The following is a 16,331-nucleotide window of genomic DNA, read 5'->3' on the forward strand; positions in this document are numbered from 1 at the left end:
ATTGGTACTTGAAAATTTAGCTTGGAAGGAGGAAAATACTGATGTATATAGGAACCTGTTTCGCAGATGTAAAGCCACTGCTAAATGACACTTCTGTCATAACTGTAAAACTGTGGTGGCTTATATGTGCTGTTAATAGAAATCAGTTTTGTAAACTTACCTTCAACAGGAAATCCATTGCCTTGAATTTATCACATGATACAGTGCACAACACAAATATCTATGAGTTCTTAAGAAAGCAGGCCAGGTGCAGCCACAATATGGATGAGGGAGTTGTACAGCTACCGTTCTGCAGAGTGGCACTGCACACCACTAGGCAGTGCTAATAAGTGGACTTAAGCATTTAAGGAATGGGTCAGTATGGCTGTCGGGTGAAAGAGAAACAGGGAAATGCATTAAATTGATTCAAAATGAATATTCCTTTTTTCAGGATTATGGAAGGACTTCATTTAACACAAACACCTTCCCCTTATCCCCCCCAAAAAACACAACCCAACCAACCAACCAACCAAGACCAACCACCAAACCCAAAAAGCACAGCATGTGACAGAAATCATATGGAAAGATTAACTTGACTCAGTTACACTAAAACTGAGTTGATTGAGGGATTTTTTTTGTATATGTGTAATCAAGTAAGAGCTCATTAGAAGTTGATTATAAACTACTGGAGAATTGAGAATCCCCAAGCAACTACCTGGCTGCAGAATAAGCAACAATTATCTAGTTGGTACTAGGCATGTTCTTTACACAATCATTAATAACGAGGAAAAAATTAAAAGCAAAACAAAACAACAAAAGGATTTTAACATGCTGCTTGTTTTGTTTTCAAAGGAAGATCCAAGACTGAAAATTTCTGCTCATCCAAGGAGAAAGACTTCCCTAGATCCCATAGACCTGGGCCCATTACCAGTAAGTAAATCATTCTGTAGTTGTTTCGCAGGTAGAACAATTTAAATACTTAGATTAGCACTATCAAAAGTTGCACGTCAGAAAATATAGCCTGCTTTTGTCATACAAAACAATACTCTATTTTGAATTCCAGTGCTGAGAGTAGATGGAGGGGAGGAATGCCCCCAACTGCAGAGCATGTTGAGTTCTGTGCAAACTATATGGTCAAAAGTTTATAATAAAAAGTGTCTGCTTCTTACAGCCAGGGTGGGAAGAGAGAACTCACACAGATGGAAGAATATTCTTCATAAACCACAGTATGTGCAATGTAGTATTCTCCCCCTACTCATAATTTTTTTCCTGAACATTATCTAAATTAATGGAACTAATTAAGAAATTTCTTGCAGATACAAAGAAAACACAATGGGAGGATCCTCGACTGCAGAATGTGGCAATAACTGGACCAGTAAGCTTTTCTTATGTAGCTTTATGTATTTTTCAATATTGCTAATAGAATCCAGACGAACTCTTGTCACTTACCAGGTACTCAGTCTAGGAGATGAAACTTCCAGGGTGTTGGAACAAGGCATTTTTATTTCTTTTTAAAGACTGTTCAGAGAGCTTTCTGTGGAAACAGTCTTTAAGTGCCATAAAGAAAAATCAGTTGCCATAGTAGTAAGAAAGTTTCCTTACAGACTGGAGCAGATTTGAAGTGCATAAGAAACTTTATTTTTTTTTAATCCATGATGTCCAAACTAAAACTGTCTTGATTCATGAAGTAAATTTGCAAGAAAAAAAAAAAAAAAAGAAAATGGCTTTAAAAGGAATGAAATTACTTTCCAACTGAAAAATAATTATCTAGCCTTGATACTTAATCTGAAGTGCAAAATTACCAGGACTAATTGCAAAGACGGTACATGTTATAATTATAGATGGGTTTTAGTGTTCAACTGATATCTGTTTATTAATAGCCCACATATGTAAACAACCTTCTCTGTCCATGGAAAATAGAGGTGTTTGTAGCCAGGTCTCTCATGATACAGCAAGGAAAGACTATGTGTTATTTAAGTCACCAAAAGCATTTTGGTCACTTTGATCTGGGCCAGTCAATGATCTTAGTCAGTCACATCAGCTGATAGTAAAGTACAGGATAAATTCTATGAAGCTGCTTAGAACAAATGATCTGAACAAAGAAGTACTTCTCGTTCCAGATGTTTTGAACTGTCCATATACTTCTAAATTGAATGTATCCCCTGATACATAATAAAACATTGCCTATGTTTCACAAATATAGTTTAGTCTATATTACATTAATTGTTAGAGTATCTAAAGCACTCTTTCTTTTCTTTTTTTTTTCCTTTTTTTTTTCCCCCCCCCCAAAGGCTGTGCCTTACTCCAGGGACTATAAGCGGAAGTATGAGTTCTTCAGAAAGAAATTGAAGAAACAGGTTAGTAATCAGTAGGAATCCAGGTCAAGAAACTTATGCCCCTAAATAAAGGAAAGCTTAGGTTACGGTGAAAGGAAATTGAATCTTAGTAACCTGCTTATGAAAGGAAGATATACTGTCTCATCACAAATACATTTGTGAAGCAGAGAGTTGCTAACAATTAGTATTTAACAGTAGGATTTGTGACACTGTGCAGTGATGAGACTGCAAGTAATCCAATTGAAAAAGTAGAAAAAGGGTAAAGTTGTGAACCTGGAAGTAGGCTGGCAACAGAAAAGTTTGGAAATCACTGATGTAGCATATAATAGTTTTTGGAACTCAGAATATGGAAATAGAAGTTCTCGGAATAGATTTTAGACTGTTCAGATAGAAATCTGTACTGTCATCTTGGTCAGGCTAGATGGCTGACCAAGGCTGACCTAATAAAATGTTACAGCCTTAAAATCTTGAGTTTATGAATCTCATTTGCAAGTTCTAGTTTGAAGTGGCAGTGCCAGATTTATTTATAATGCATAGCATAAAAGACTGTAAATAGCATCTGGATATATAGATAACAATGAGTCTTTGCAATCAAATTTGTTATTCTTTGGAGATATTTTATATATATAGTAATAGCCTTTGAGTTTAGACCCATACTTCACCTTTTACCCGCCATGTCTGTCTCTAGCCTTTCTGAAACCTGTGCATTTTGAGCTGACGCTTAAATTGCACACAATTACGTATGCACCTTATTTTTGTGTTCCTAGTCAAACAAGCTTGGCATTCATTCAAATGTCATCCTGATCTGAGAAGTAATAGACAGCTCAGCCACACAATATAATCATAGAAATTTAAGAATTAAATATACACGTAGATTTAAAGCATACATTACTATTGCCTTCTAAGCATTCACAAATACCTAAATGACAATTAGGGTAATGGATTGATTTATGTTGAGATTTAATTATTAAATACTGTTTTAATCAGCTGAGTTTTTGGGTTTAGTAATTGATTTCATTATTGCTTGAACTTTTTTCTGAAAAGTCAATTTGCAACTAAAACCAGGAATATATACTTAAAAAAAAAAAATTAGGGATATTTACTCCTTTCTGAAATGATGAAAAAGACCTATATATTTCATCCACCATGTAAATTAGACATCTAATATTGTACAGTGTTTTGCAACTTGGAAAATGACAAATAATGTCCTCCCCCACTCCAAGTAATTATTTTTTGTTTGTAGTTTGGATCAAGCTGTTGCTGCATATAAATAGGCATTACATTTAAATGCAGCATTCTATTTTTTGGTTTGTTTTTTTTTTTTTTATTTGGGATACCTAGCATAGATTATTTAAGGAGTATAATAAAATACAAAAAAGCATATCTGAACATGTGCTCTTCAGATTGACTTCTTAAATATTTCTGCTTTCAAAAATTCTTTATTTCTACTCGGTGTGTGACTAGATCTTTGAAAACTGAAATATATTAAGTTCCATTGCATCATCCTAATCTAGTCATAGAGCAACAAGAGTTGAAATTTCCTGTTCCCACTTTCACTGAATTTCTCAATTTTGCCTGAAGTAATTGCTGAAATTAACTGTCTGAAATCAAGAAAACACTCTGTTCTCATGTAGTGATTTAATGATTCAGCAAAGTTTTATTCCTGGTTTATTAGGGGCTTACTCTGAAAGCTCAGCAGTGAATCTGAGCCCCTTGGATATTTTTATTTATAAACCTGGTGATTTGATCCTGTAACTTCAATTTTTAAGTAGACTGATTTTTATTTTAATACTGTAGGAATACTAGTTTGTCATGCATGTCTTAAGAGAACGAGACACCTAGCTTTACAGTTGGAATATCGAACTAGAAGGTGAAATAAGTCGTGTAAAATTGTTCCAAAATAATTTTATCTATAAACACTGAGATGCTTTTTTTAAATTAAGCTTATAATGTGATGAATTTTCAGTGTTGAAAAAGTTTCTGTGCCTTGCTGCATGCAGAACAACTGAGCATATGCTGTTACCAGTAAGAACTTACTTTAACCCTATTTTCTTGGCATGAAATAGAACATAGTGTCTGAAACTCTCCATGCTAGTTGAATTGTATGTAAATAGAACCTCTTGTCAATCATACTGTGTTGTATTTCCAAATTATTTAGGAAGAGGATTTTTGTGACATTCTTTGTTTACAGAATTTGCATATGCTGCAAGACTAAAAGATGTTGGGTTTTGTTCTATTATTCCATGTTTTCATTTTTTTTTTTTAGAGTGATATTCCAAATAGATTTGAAATGAAAATTCATCGCACAACAATCCTTGAAGATTCTTATAGAAGAATTATAGCTGTAAAGAGAGCAGATTTCCTTAAAGCAAGACTTTGGATTGAATTTGATGGCGAAAAAGGTTTAGATTATGGAGGAGTGGCCAGGGAATGGTTCTTCCTTCTCTCTAAAGAAATGTTTAATCCTTATTATGGATTGTTCGAATATTCAGCTACGTAAGTAATACAGGTCTGGAAGACATGAAGACTACTTAGGGAAAGTAGATAATTGTTTTTCTCATACGCACTTGAAAAATGGAATTATGATTTATTTTTTTTCCTCCCTCCTAAACTGTGTAGAAGGGTTTAGTTGTTAATAACTACAATATTCTGCACCTAGTTCTTTGTTTGACAGAAGAATAATGTGGAGACGGTATCTGTATCTTTCTTTTTTTCAGCAGTCTAACATAATCCATGTCATCTTTGCGCAGACAAGCATATGCTTGCAACCATCTACTACTTAAAGACAGTATTTAGCAAATACTGTGGGGAATGCTATTCTGACTACTTTTAAAATTAATAGGAGTTGGCTCTTCTCTTTGGTATATCTCTAACTTAGAAAGGTAGTTTGTGGTGTTTCAAAACTGTTATTTCTTCTATGCTAATAGAATTTTCTATCGAGTATTCTTTAATATTAGATTAGTGATCTATTAATCCAAATATGATTATTTTTTCAACTTTGTGAAAAGTAATACCCGATTTAACCAGTGACATCTTTCAGGTCTTTAAATGTGGGACTGTTCCAATTAGTACAACATTTTGTTTTTCTTTCTCTTCTCTGCTCCCTCCCTCAACTTCAGGGATAACTATACTCTGCAGATCAATCCAAACTCTGGACTTTGCAACGAAGATCATCTCTCTTATTTCAAGTTTATAGGCCGTGTAGCTGGAATGGCTGTTTACCATGGCAAACTCTTGGATGGTTAGTATTTATGTAATATGATATTTAAATTAATTTTTTGCATATCTTGAATTTCAAGTTGCATACTGTTCAATTTATTTATTCTTCTTTAAAGCCTTTTTTATTCGTCCCTTTTACAAGATGATGCTCCAGAAACCAATAACGCTTCATGATATGGAGTCTGTGGTACGTAATTTGCTTTACTATGTATGTTAGGATTTCATGTTCTCTGGGGGTTTTTTTTGTATCTTTAATAGCATTGTGAAGGTTGAAAGTGCATGTTTTAAAGAAATTTTAGGCTACATCTTTTCTAAGTCTGTAAGTTGCATAGTAATTAAAATTTCCAATGAAAATCAGAGAGACTTAGTCTGGTTTAAGTCAGTTAAGCTGTATTGAAAACTTGACTCTAAACTTGCTATGATGTTTTCTTAAAACATTTTTAGACACTAAGGTTCTTGGGATACCTGCCTCAACCTGTTTTTTAAATTAATTTGTGACTTGTGATTATTAAAAAGAAACATTCTTATACTTTCAGAGACTGTGAAAATATTAATGAGCGATACAATGTAACTTTTTAGAGGAAAATGTCCTTGTAATTTTCTTGTTTCTTTTTCTGATAATGGTTCTTATCTAGAGTAGTTGTTGGCAGACTGATTTTTATTCATTCTCTTTAATCTACTGCTGGTTTTGCTGTCCTATAAGAATACGGAATATAGTTCCTATCTGTTTCTGAGTAATAGATTCGTAGATGTGTCCTGATTCCTTCGTCTTCCCCTGCTGCCCATACTATAGAATCATAGAATGGTTTGGGCTGGAAGGGACCTTAAAGATCAACTAGTTCCAACCCCCCTGCCATGGGCAGAGACACCTTCCACTAGACCGGGTTACTCAAAGCCTCATCCAACCTGGTCTTGAACGCTTCCAGGGAGGGGGCATCCACAGCTACTCTGGGCAACCTGTGCCAATGTCTCACCACCCTCACAGTAAAGAATTTCTTCCTAATACCTAAGCTAAATCTACTCTATTTCAGTTTAAAATGGTTACCTCTCATCACTACACTCCCTGATAAAGAACTGCTCCCCATCTTTCCTGTAGGCCCCCTTTAAGTACTGGAAGGCTGCTCAAAGGTCTTCCTGGAGCATTCTCTTCTCTAAGCTAAACAACCCCAATTCCCTCAGCCTGCTTTTCTAGGGGAGGTGCCCCAGCGTTCTGTTTGTCTTCATGGCCCACCTCGGGACCTGCTTGGAGCAGGTCCATGTCTGTCTTATGCTGGAGACCCCAGAGCGGAACACAGTACTCCACGTGGGGTCTCACCAGAGTGGAGTAGAGGGGGAGAATAACCTCCTTCTTTGTGCTGGTCACTCTTCTTTTGATGCAGCCCAGGATACAATTTGCTTTATCTTAATTTTGATTTCCTAATGCTCTTTGTAGTAATGCCTAACAATAAAGGGAAGATAAATACAGGATGAGAGACAGAGAAGAGTCCAAAATACATTACTTCAGATCATGCTGTGATATCTTACCACTCTTGCTACGTGAGAGATTTTTAGTCCTGAGTTTGCTGAGTCTTCAGGTTTCAAACATCTTCAAAGATCTTGAAGCTTTGTACGTTTGCAGAGTCTCTGTATCCAATACAGCATTATCCTACGTAGCAGCATTCACTGGGCTGTTATGGAGGCTCTTGTAGCTTAAAAGGTGGCAACTCTATTTTGTATTTACCACTTTTGTAATTTTCTCTCTTAGGATAGTGAATATTACAATTCTCTGAGATGGATTCTTGAAAATGATCCAACAGAACTGGACCTCAGATTTATAGTTGATGAAGAACTTTTTGGCCAGGTTAGTATGTTTATCACAGAATCGTTAAGGTTGGAAAGGACCTTTGAGATCATCAAGTCCAACCGTTAACTAGACACTACCATACCCACTGAACCATGTCCCGAAGCGCCACATCCACATGTTTTTTGAACACTTCCAGTGATGGTGACTCCACCTCCCTGGGCAGCCTGTTCCAATGCTTGACCACTCTCTCGGTGAAGGAATGTTTCCTAATATCTAATCTAAACGTCCCCTGGCGCAACTTGAGGCTGTCTCCTCTCGTCCTATCACTAGTTAACTTTGGAGAAGAGACCAAGAAGAGGCCATCACCCATGTTGCCACAACCCCCTGTCAGGTAGCTGTAGAGAGCAATGAGTCTTCCCTCAGCCTCCTCTTCTGCAGACTGAACAATCCCAGTTCCCTCAGCTGCTCCTCATAAGACTTGTGCTCCAGACCCCTTATGTAAAGTAGGATAGACAAAATGTGAAAGAAAACATGGTCGTATTGGTTTGTTCACTCAGCTGCTTCTTTTAGCTAGCACATGCTCATGCAGTGCTCTGTTAGCCTGGCTGTGATGTGATGTGATAAAGGACTTGGAAACAAGCAGAACTTTACAAAATAACTCGGGCTTTTTTCTTAAATAATAATTGTATTGAAATGTAGCTGTTGGTGTGAATGCAACTGAGACTGATATCCATAGTCCCATTACTTAATCTGGAGTAGAGGTTGGTTTTATGTGATTGGCTGGAAAGGATGAGCTCTTTTAGAAATGGTTGGAGTCATAAATTTCCTTGGGAGAAAATAATAGTTTTTTTTCTCTTAAGATGTACTAGAAAACTGTGGAATTAACAAGTTTGTTGCGTGGAAAGCTATCCAAGATAAATCATGTAGAAATACTACAGGTCTTGAATAAAAATTCCAAAGTACAGGTGCCAACTAGATCTAACTAAAATAATAGCCTTTGGGTTCTTGTGTAACTAAGTAAGAGTGTGAAAATGTACATCTGTAATGAACTGAAAATCAGATATTTGTCTACTCAGGTTCTAGTAGTATAAATCATTATGTAACAGATACACATATTGATTCACTTATTTACTGGGACCATTGCTGAAATTGTTCTATAAGTGTTTTTTCTTGAGATCTGGAAGAAAGGCCTGAGTCATTGAATATGCAGTTAGTGAAGTCTGCATTACTGAACTTGTGTGCAAACTTAGGTGATTTATTGTAGCAGGTCAGAAAAAATGGGAGGTTGCCCCATTGCAGTCTGGTATCCCTGAATAATACATTTTTTTAAAACAATCAAGCAAATTCCATTTATTCAGGTGACCTGTGAAACTGGTTCTATTTCTCATAGCTTTCAAATTTTGCAGTCTTCAAGAGTTAACTAAGTTACCTTATATTAACATATGAATTCTGTTACATACATATCTCATTTAAGGCCTATTCTATATATTGCATTTAGACCCATCAACATGAACTGAAAAGTGGTGGATCAGAAATAGTTGTCACCAACAAGAACAAGAGAGACTATATTCAGTAAGTAGTGGTCACTATGTGAAATGTGTCTCACTGAATTGTCCCTCTAGTAGGAGGGGCTGTGTGTTAGTTGTATTAACAAAAGGAAGTTGATTTGTATATAAATTGCTTTTATTTTAAATGTTTTTGCTTTTTTACAGTCTTGTAATTCAGTGGAGATTTGTCAGCAGAGTACAAAAACAAATGGCAGCCTTTAAAGAGGTATAGTTTTCATTATAAAATATTCTAATAATTTGTTGCATCTAATCTTATGACAAGTTTTTTTTAACATCCTGAAGACCCAAAGATGATGTTGTTACAGGTATAAAAAAGGTGGTGATACTGTTTGTAGTGTCAACTTTGAATTTTTTCAGATTTAAAAAGCTTTTTGGTATATTTTTACCGAGGTGTTTAATTCATATTGAAAAATTTACTTATTTCTCAATCCTGGCTGACAGCTTTAGTTGTAGTGCAAACTATTTAATGAACTCTGCAGAAATGAGAATTAAATCAAACTAATAGAATTAAATTAAACTAGATGGTTTATCCTTGTTTGTATAAGTGATATTACATATATGATATTCAGACTTACATATTCACCATTCAATGTAGCACAATAAAGATGTGAGATAAGTCAGAATTAAAAATACCATAACCAAACTTGGGGACTGCTGGTGTCCAAACATCTGTATTTGATGTATTGGTTTTTCTCTGTTTAGTAAAGCTTCTAAATATCATTCTCAATGAGCAGAAGTTCTTAAATAATAGTGACTTATTTCTAAAAACTTCCTTCATCTTTTTAGGGTTTTTTTGAACTAATACCGCAGGATCTGATTAAAATATTTGATGAAAATGAGCTAGAGGTAAGTGTGTCATATAAAGGAAAACAAATTATGTTGAAACTTAATATTACTGACTTAAACTTCAGTGTTTTGGATTTTGTTTTTTTTTATTTTTATCTGTGTAGTTATTAATGTGTGGACTGGGAGATGTGGATGTGGCTGATTGGAAACTACATACGAAATACAAAAATGGCTACAACATAAACCATCAAGTAATACAGTGGTTCTGGAAGGTACCGTGAAGTTCTACTGTTGGGTTTTTTTCTTAAAACCTGTTCAAAAGCTGCTGCTTTTCAGCAATGCTAGTTTATCATGTGATTCATCAATGGGTAGGTAAATATTTGACCACTAAAACTCCTGAGAAAGATAGTAAGAGTAAGAAAATTAAAGATGAGATGCATGGTAAGAATGTAAATACACTACTGATACTTGTTTTTACAAAAGAATCCATGTCTAAGTGGGGTTAAAAATATTTCTGTGTACGTTTTTCTGGCATGGTTACACTGAAGAGGTGTTAAACTCTCCTGTTTAATAAATTACAGGAATTTGACTGCTAGTTCATAACATCAAGAAACTTCAAAGAAAGTAGGGGCCAAACCTTCAAGGGAAGTATTTTAACAGCCTGCTAAGCCAGTAACTGTACTCTTGTTACAGTGCCATTAAAAAATTGTTGACTTCATAGCTTTCAGCAACAGGCAGAGAAGACTATGTGTGTCACTAAAAAAATGCATATATATAGGGTAATGATTTAGAGACAGAAACTATGTTGCATAATTCTGCTAGCTTAAATCCTTAATTTAAAGACAAATCTTTAATTGTAGTCATTATCATACATAGGCAGTCTTAATGATGGACTCTGAAAAGAGAATAAGATTACTTCAATTTGTTACTGGCACATCACGCGTACCTATGAACGGGTTTGCTGAGCTGTATGGTGAGTACTTATGATTATGCTCACAATTAAGTAACAGAGAACATAATACGGACATTGTCATATTTGATTTCAAACATAGGTGCATTATTTTTCAAATTTTGCTTTAAAAATTAGTATATACTACCAGTTGTAAGAGGCAAAGTTAGAGAAGTGTCACTTAGCTCATGTGTTTCCCATGTTCTAGAAATACTTAATTTTAATTGGTTTTGGAAGTTTTTAAATGTATAGGGCTTCTCAAATTAATGTGGATTTTAAAGTTCTAAAGAGCTGTAAAAATCCGTGTTTAACACATGATTGAGCCTGAAGAAAACTCTCCGTTATCTCAGATCTGATTACAAAGACATGCTGGCATCAGCAGTTAACTTCAGATTCTTCTAAGTTCCCCAACTGCTTTTATCTGCTCACAAGCCACAGTTGTACGGATACAATTGTTTGTAAGGATATACTCTAAAGAGGACCACTGAAATGACAAACATAATGCCAAAAGAAAAGTAGTGAACCTACAATGCAGAGATTGAAACAAGCAGATGGCAGCAGGGAGCAGACTTTAACACCAAAGCCAGAAAACCCACTGTGGATAGACTGCGGCCAAGTGGATAGAACAGCCTATGAAGGGTAGGGATGTTTTGCTTATGGGAAGTCGCTATTCAGCTGCCATCAGCTATTATGTTTTCTGCTAGACTGCTTTATTAAGGCTAAAAGTGCTTGAGATCTTATACAAATGACTGAATAGCCTAACTTGCATATTTGAATAAACATTTCCTTCTCTGTAAACAAGACAGTAATTATTTATAAAACACTCGAATTGAGAACACACATGGCCCACTGTGTGTCCCCATTTCTCCCTCTCTTAATTTTCATTGTAAATGCTCAGTTTATTTTTTCCATTCCATCAGTGAATGAGTTGTGAGTTCCAATGGAAAGGACAGTGCCTCAGCGGACTTCAGCCATGTGTCTGCTGTTGCACCTGAACCTTGGCACTATTGGAGTTACAGTGCATGCTCATTGTAGTGGAGCCCGATCAGAATTCTGCCGCCTTGGGATTTTTGTTTATTTGTCGAAAAACACTACTGGAGATAGAGCTAAGGAATGATATAGGGGAAAAAAACCTGTTGAACCTCTTGGCTTCTTTCTGCCTAGGGGTTAGGCTATCCTTGAGCAGTCTTTTGGCCAAGTCCCAGTTTCTGTAGCTCTATTCACTCATTAATGAAACATTAAATTGTCTTGCACAGTGCTTTGTTTCTTTCTCTTACAGTTATTTCTGCTTTACTGTGGGCGGCATGCCATCCTCACTAAACCCCAGTAATGATCACAATCACATTTCCAGTACCTGCTTGTATTTGAAGAACTGTAGGTGGTTCTTCAGTGCTTCATCTTGGTACGTGGCTTTTTGCTGCTGCCGGGCTGCCCCTGTGGCTGTTCAATTTCCACCTTTGGGCTGCAGTCCTAGAGCTGGCTTTCGAGTGGGAGATCTCCCTCCTGTGGCCCAGAGAGGCATTTCTCGTAAAAAGGGAGTGCCTGGTGTCTGGGAGCAAATACACACAAGTTTGAGAATTAGGACACTGAACAGACATGGCTTTCTTATATTTCTTGTCTTCACCCATCCTGCTTTGTCAGCCTCTAGTTAGGATAGCTAAAATGCAGACTTACTCTTACCTAGCTATTAAAAGGGAGTTTTATCTTCGTGTCACATGGTAGAATGCAGTCAGTCTTAGAGCTGCTTGTCTGCTTCGTCCTTATTCCAGGCATTCCTTACTAGTTACCTTTTCTAACCAGCCTTCTGCATTGAAGAAACCTGTAACTCAAAGAAGAAGAGCTGGAAGTGTCCCCACAACTACTGATATATCTGTCTCCCTGATAATATTTTAGGATTTTTAAGTGCTCAGTGTTTGCTGTCATCTGTCTAGTTCACTCACTAGACTTGTACAACGTATAGTATCTGTGCATTGATTGGTATTTCCTACCTTTTTGGGTATGTTAGTAGTTGTGAAAGGGTTTTCTCCTTTTATTTTCATGTTTGGGATGAATTGTCTTGCGTTTATTTGGGTATACAAGTTGGCTACCATCTTCCAAATCCACTTCTACAATGTGCATTATTACATGTTATCATAATATATTTTCATTTTATTATGAATATGTATACATTTTTCATGTCTCCATAAAACCACAAGTGAAATATTTTTGAATTTACAATTACAACTTTAGTATTAAAAATTAAAAAAAAAACAAAAGCAAAACCAAAAAAAACCAAAATCAAAGCAAACCCAAAACATTTTGGAGGAGTCATGAAAAAACGGGAAGTGTCTGCCTGCATTATAAAACCAAATTCATTTCATAGATCTAAAGGTACTGTATGCAGCATTTATATCTCAGCTGTATTCATAGATCAATCTGTTCTCATTACTGCTGCTCGTCTTTAATCTGAAACATGTTTTACATCTTCCATTTCAGAAGCAGAAGGCTACTCATACTTGGGTAGCCATCTGTCTTGGAATACAATTCTCTAACTGTATTGATGGTCTTGTAGAATAGTCGGAGGACACCCGTTGTCAGACGTCATCTCCTGTGCTCTGACAAGATAGTGATTTTTTTTTTTTTCCTTTTAAACTGCACAGTCTTCTCCAGACATACACACATGTTTTCAACAGCTGGAGGAAATGGTTACAAAATGCCCTTTCCATCCACTTGGTGAGGGTTGAAAGGTCCGAGAAACTTTCAGATATGACATGCTGCAAGACAGTTGCTGAAGGCATAGGCGTATCTGGAGCTGCACTTGCTAACCAAAAAAGTTCTCTTGGGTGCATATGTACATCCCTGGAGTACACACATGGTCACTGTGTTTCAGAAAGTTGTCAGTTACTCTACTTTTGTTGTTGCGTAGGTAAAGCTGGACATTGAATACTTTCTGCCAGGTTGTAGAACTTTGCACATTGTGATAAACATATCTAAGTTTTGACATGCAAAATTTATCCAGTGTAAAACTGTCTTCTGCATAAAATTTTCAATGCCAATGACTATGCATATGCATTGAGGTCTTAGACTTCTGAGCTTAAGGTGTAAAAGTCTTTTGAAATTAAGATATAGCAAGAAATAATTAAAACCACAAGTGAACTGGAATTATTGACCATTACTGAGTATAGACTGTATTTGATTTCTATATATATCTCATACTAATGTCAGAATTGAATTACAAAACCCCAAAATATTTCATAATTTCAATTTCTAATTATAAAAGAATCTCATAATAGGGTGAAAATTGATGTATTCTTTTCTGCAGGTTCAAATGGACCACAGTTGTTTACAGTTGAGCAGTGGGGTACCCCTGAAAAACTGCCGAGAGCTCATACCTGGTGAGTGTTTAATTTAGGTAAATTATGACCTTTAGTAAGAGTGATAAAATACTTAAGAGTTTTCATCTGTTTTCCAGCTTTAATCGTTTGGATTTGCCTCCGTATGACTCGTTTGAAGATTTATGGGATAAACTTCTTCTAGCGATTGAAAATACTCAGGGTTTTGATGGGGTTGATTAAGACATGGACATAAATTGTATCAGTCCAGTGCTGCAATTTAATTTTAAGGGTTTACAAGCAAATTTGAATTTTCCAGGGACTACCATGTATTTAGTCACATGGCTATTGAATCTTCATACTATCACGTGTAAAATAAGTAAGTATTAAAAATTCACTAACTTTTGAAAATGTATTTTGCCATTTCCACAGTTTTGTGTACTTTGCTAATAACTACAATATACACATTGGATGGGCCAGTGCCAAGTAAGTAAAAAATCTAAAATGTTTTTAAGCAGTTGCCTCTTCTGCAGTGTTTGACAGACTGTCCTGCAGTAAACTACTGAAGTAAAACTGTGAAGAAATCTTTGCAGAGGGTGTAAATTTGAATTGCTGCTTTAACAGGAACAACTGAAATTGTTAAAACTGTTTTTAGAAAAAAACAAAAACAAAACCAACAAACTTAATGTAATGCAATACCATTATCTGTGCTGCTTCAGGCTGTTTACTACAGATCTGCCCAAAGCACCTTATAATTCAGTAAAGGTAAAACATTGGAAAGGATTTGTTTGCATTATCAGCCATCAGTTTGCAGAACATTGACTTGCTGACATGTTTTATTTGTTGGATTTCTGTTTCTAACTTGCTTTTGTTAAAACAGCGTAACAAAACCAGGATTTTTATATAGAACAGGCAAGCAGCATAATTATGAAACGTAATGAGAAATTATATCAATTTTTTGTCTGAATTTATATACTGCCATTGGTTTATTGAGTGTTCATCACTTTTTTGGATAAATTTGTAGTTCAACAAGGGATAATATTTTCAATTCAGCCTTTTGCAACAAATTAATCTTAAAGTGAAGTTTGTATGGATATGACTCAGTATTAGTTACTGGTAGTTAGAGGCCTTTATTATCCATTCTTGCAGTATTGCACTACATAACAATAAAGAACATGTTTACAGGGTTTTCTGGGCCAAATTCAGCAGTCTGATATGTGCACATTTCTCTGAACTGCATGGAGGTTATGCACATGTAACCAGGTGCAGAATTTGGTTCTGTAATATGTTTACAGGTTATGCTAGCTCTGATAGCGGCATTTTTATATTTTTTTTCTCCACTGTTAGTCTAGAAACCAAATTTGTTAATACAGTATAACCAAAGTCATAACCAACAATGTGCAATTTATTGTAGATCAACTTTTCATATAAATATTACTTTTATTTCTTTTGTAAATGTATTTTTTGTAGTAATGTTAACACATTTTTTGAGCAAGTGCTGGTTAAAATGACTATCAAAGTTGGTTCTAAAAGAAAAAATTGATTTATATACCTGACTTGCTCTAGTTTTAACATTTTCTTACCAATATGATCTGAAGAAATGACAGTACCTAGCTTTGGCCAGCGAATTTCTATTTAGTCACAGTCTTTATAAATATGCAAGAAGGAAGTGTAGCACATCCCTCTATAAAGGTATGTAAATTATGTAACAAATGTTATGGGTCTTAAGGGATATTTAAAATCCCACTTTGTTTTATTCTTTGACTAGGTCATTAGGGCTGAGAATATTACATGTAAATAAAGGTAACTTATACAAATTTCCCAAATCTATATGCGGTTTTGTAAAACATGAATGATATATCAGTAAATCTGTATAGATTTGAATGTAGCAGGTTTTGTTGCATACTTTAAAGTATGAAATAAGGATCCTGAAAGCAGTAAATAAAAGTTTATTCTAATAAGTTTTGACTCAGTTCTTTGCAAATTGGTAGTATTGAAATAGCAAGAATTCAGTAATTTTAGTACTCCTAGGTAGACCGGGGCAGCAGTTCCACCACAATACGCTGCTACTTTTGTATAGGTGCTGAGGTGCAGAAGTTCTGTTTCCTAGTGTTCTGCTCCGAAGACACTCAGTCTTTGAAAAAATTAGTAAGATGTTTTTATAAAAGCTCTAGGTTGCTATGAGCCTTCATTGTATGGCCAGCCTAGACACGCTACATGGCAGACAGGCAAAGGTGGAGGCCCTCCAGAAATGCCAGCTGACTGCTGCTTGAGGGAGGGTCAGGCTTCTCAGCCGGTCAGCAGGTGTGCAGCCAACAGATTTCGGTGGGTGATAAGAGTGCAGAGAGTCCCTTCCGTGGGCTTTAAACTAGGTTTGTTGAGGAATGGTGATAACAGCTT

General features: G+C 35.7%; 1 protein-coding gene across 4 annotated transcripts in view; it reads left to right on the forward strand.

Moving 5' to 3' along the window:
• The window catches only part of NEDD4 (neural precursor cell expressed, developmentally down-regulated 4, E3 ubiquitin protein ligase), a 47,583-nt gene extending 33,325 nt beyond the window's left edge, over positions 1-14,258 (forward strand). For all 4 annotated transcript variants that reach the window (XM_010297106.1, XM_010297103.1, XM_010297104.1 and 1 more), the window contains 15 exons: positions 832-909; positions 1,151-1,205; positions 1,296-1,354; positions 2,271-2,336; positions 4,582-4,811; positions 5,435-5,556; positions 5,651-5,721; positions 7,279-7,374; positions 8,816-8,889; positions 9,030-9,090; positions 9,672-9,731; positions 9,836-9,943; positions 10,548-10,644; positions 13,922-13,994; positions 14,072-14,258. In XM_010297106.1, coding sequence (XP_010295408.1) covers positions 832-909; positions 1,151-1,205; positions 1,296-1,354; positions 2,271-2,336; positions 4,582-4,811; positions 5,435-5,556; positions 5,651-5,721; positions 7,279-7,374; positions 8,816-8,889; positions 9,030-9,090; positions 9,672-9,731; positions 9,836-9,943; positions 10,548-10,644; positions 13,922-13,994; positions 14,072-14,174 — 1,353 coding nt within the window. In that variant the 3' untranslated portion in view covers positions 14,175-14,258. The remainder of the gene's footprint in view (positions 1-831; positions 910-1,150; positions 1,206-1,295; positions 1,355-2,270; positions 2,337-4,581; positions 4,812-5,434; positions 5,557-5,650; positions 5,722-7,278; positions 7,375-8,815; positions 8,890-9,029; positions 9,091-9,671; positions 9,732-9,835; positions 9,944-10,547; positions 10,645-13,921; positions 13,995-14,071) is intronic.
• Positions 14,259-16,331: the final 2,073 nt, after the last annotated feature.

Source organism: Phaethon lepturus, unplaced genomic scaffold (assembly GCF_000687285.1).
Source record: "Phaethon lepturus isolate BGI_N335 unplaced genomic scaffold, ASM68728v1 scaffold2841, whole genome shotgun sequence".
Lineage (NCBI taxonomy): Eukaryota > Metazoa > Chordata > Aves > Phaethontiformes > Phaethontidae > Phaethon > Phaethon lepturus.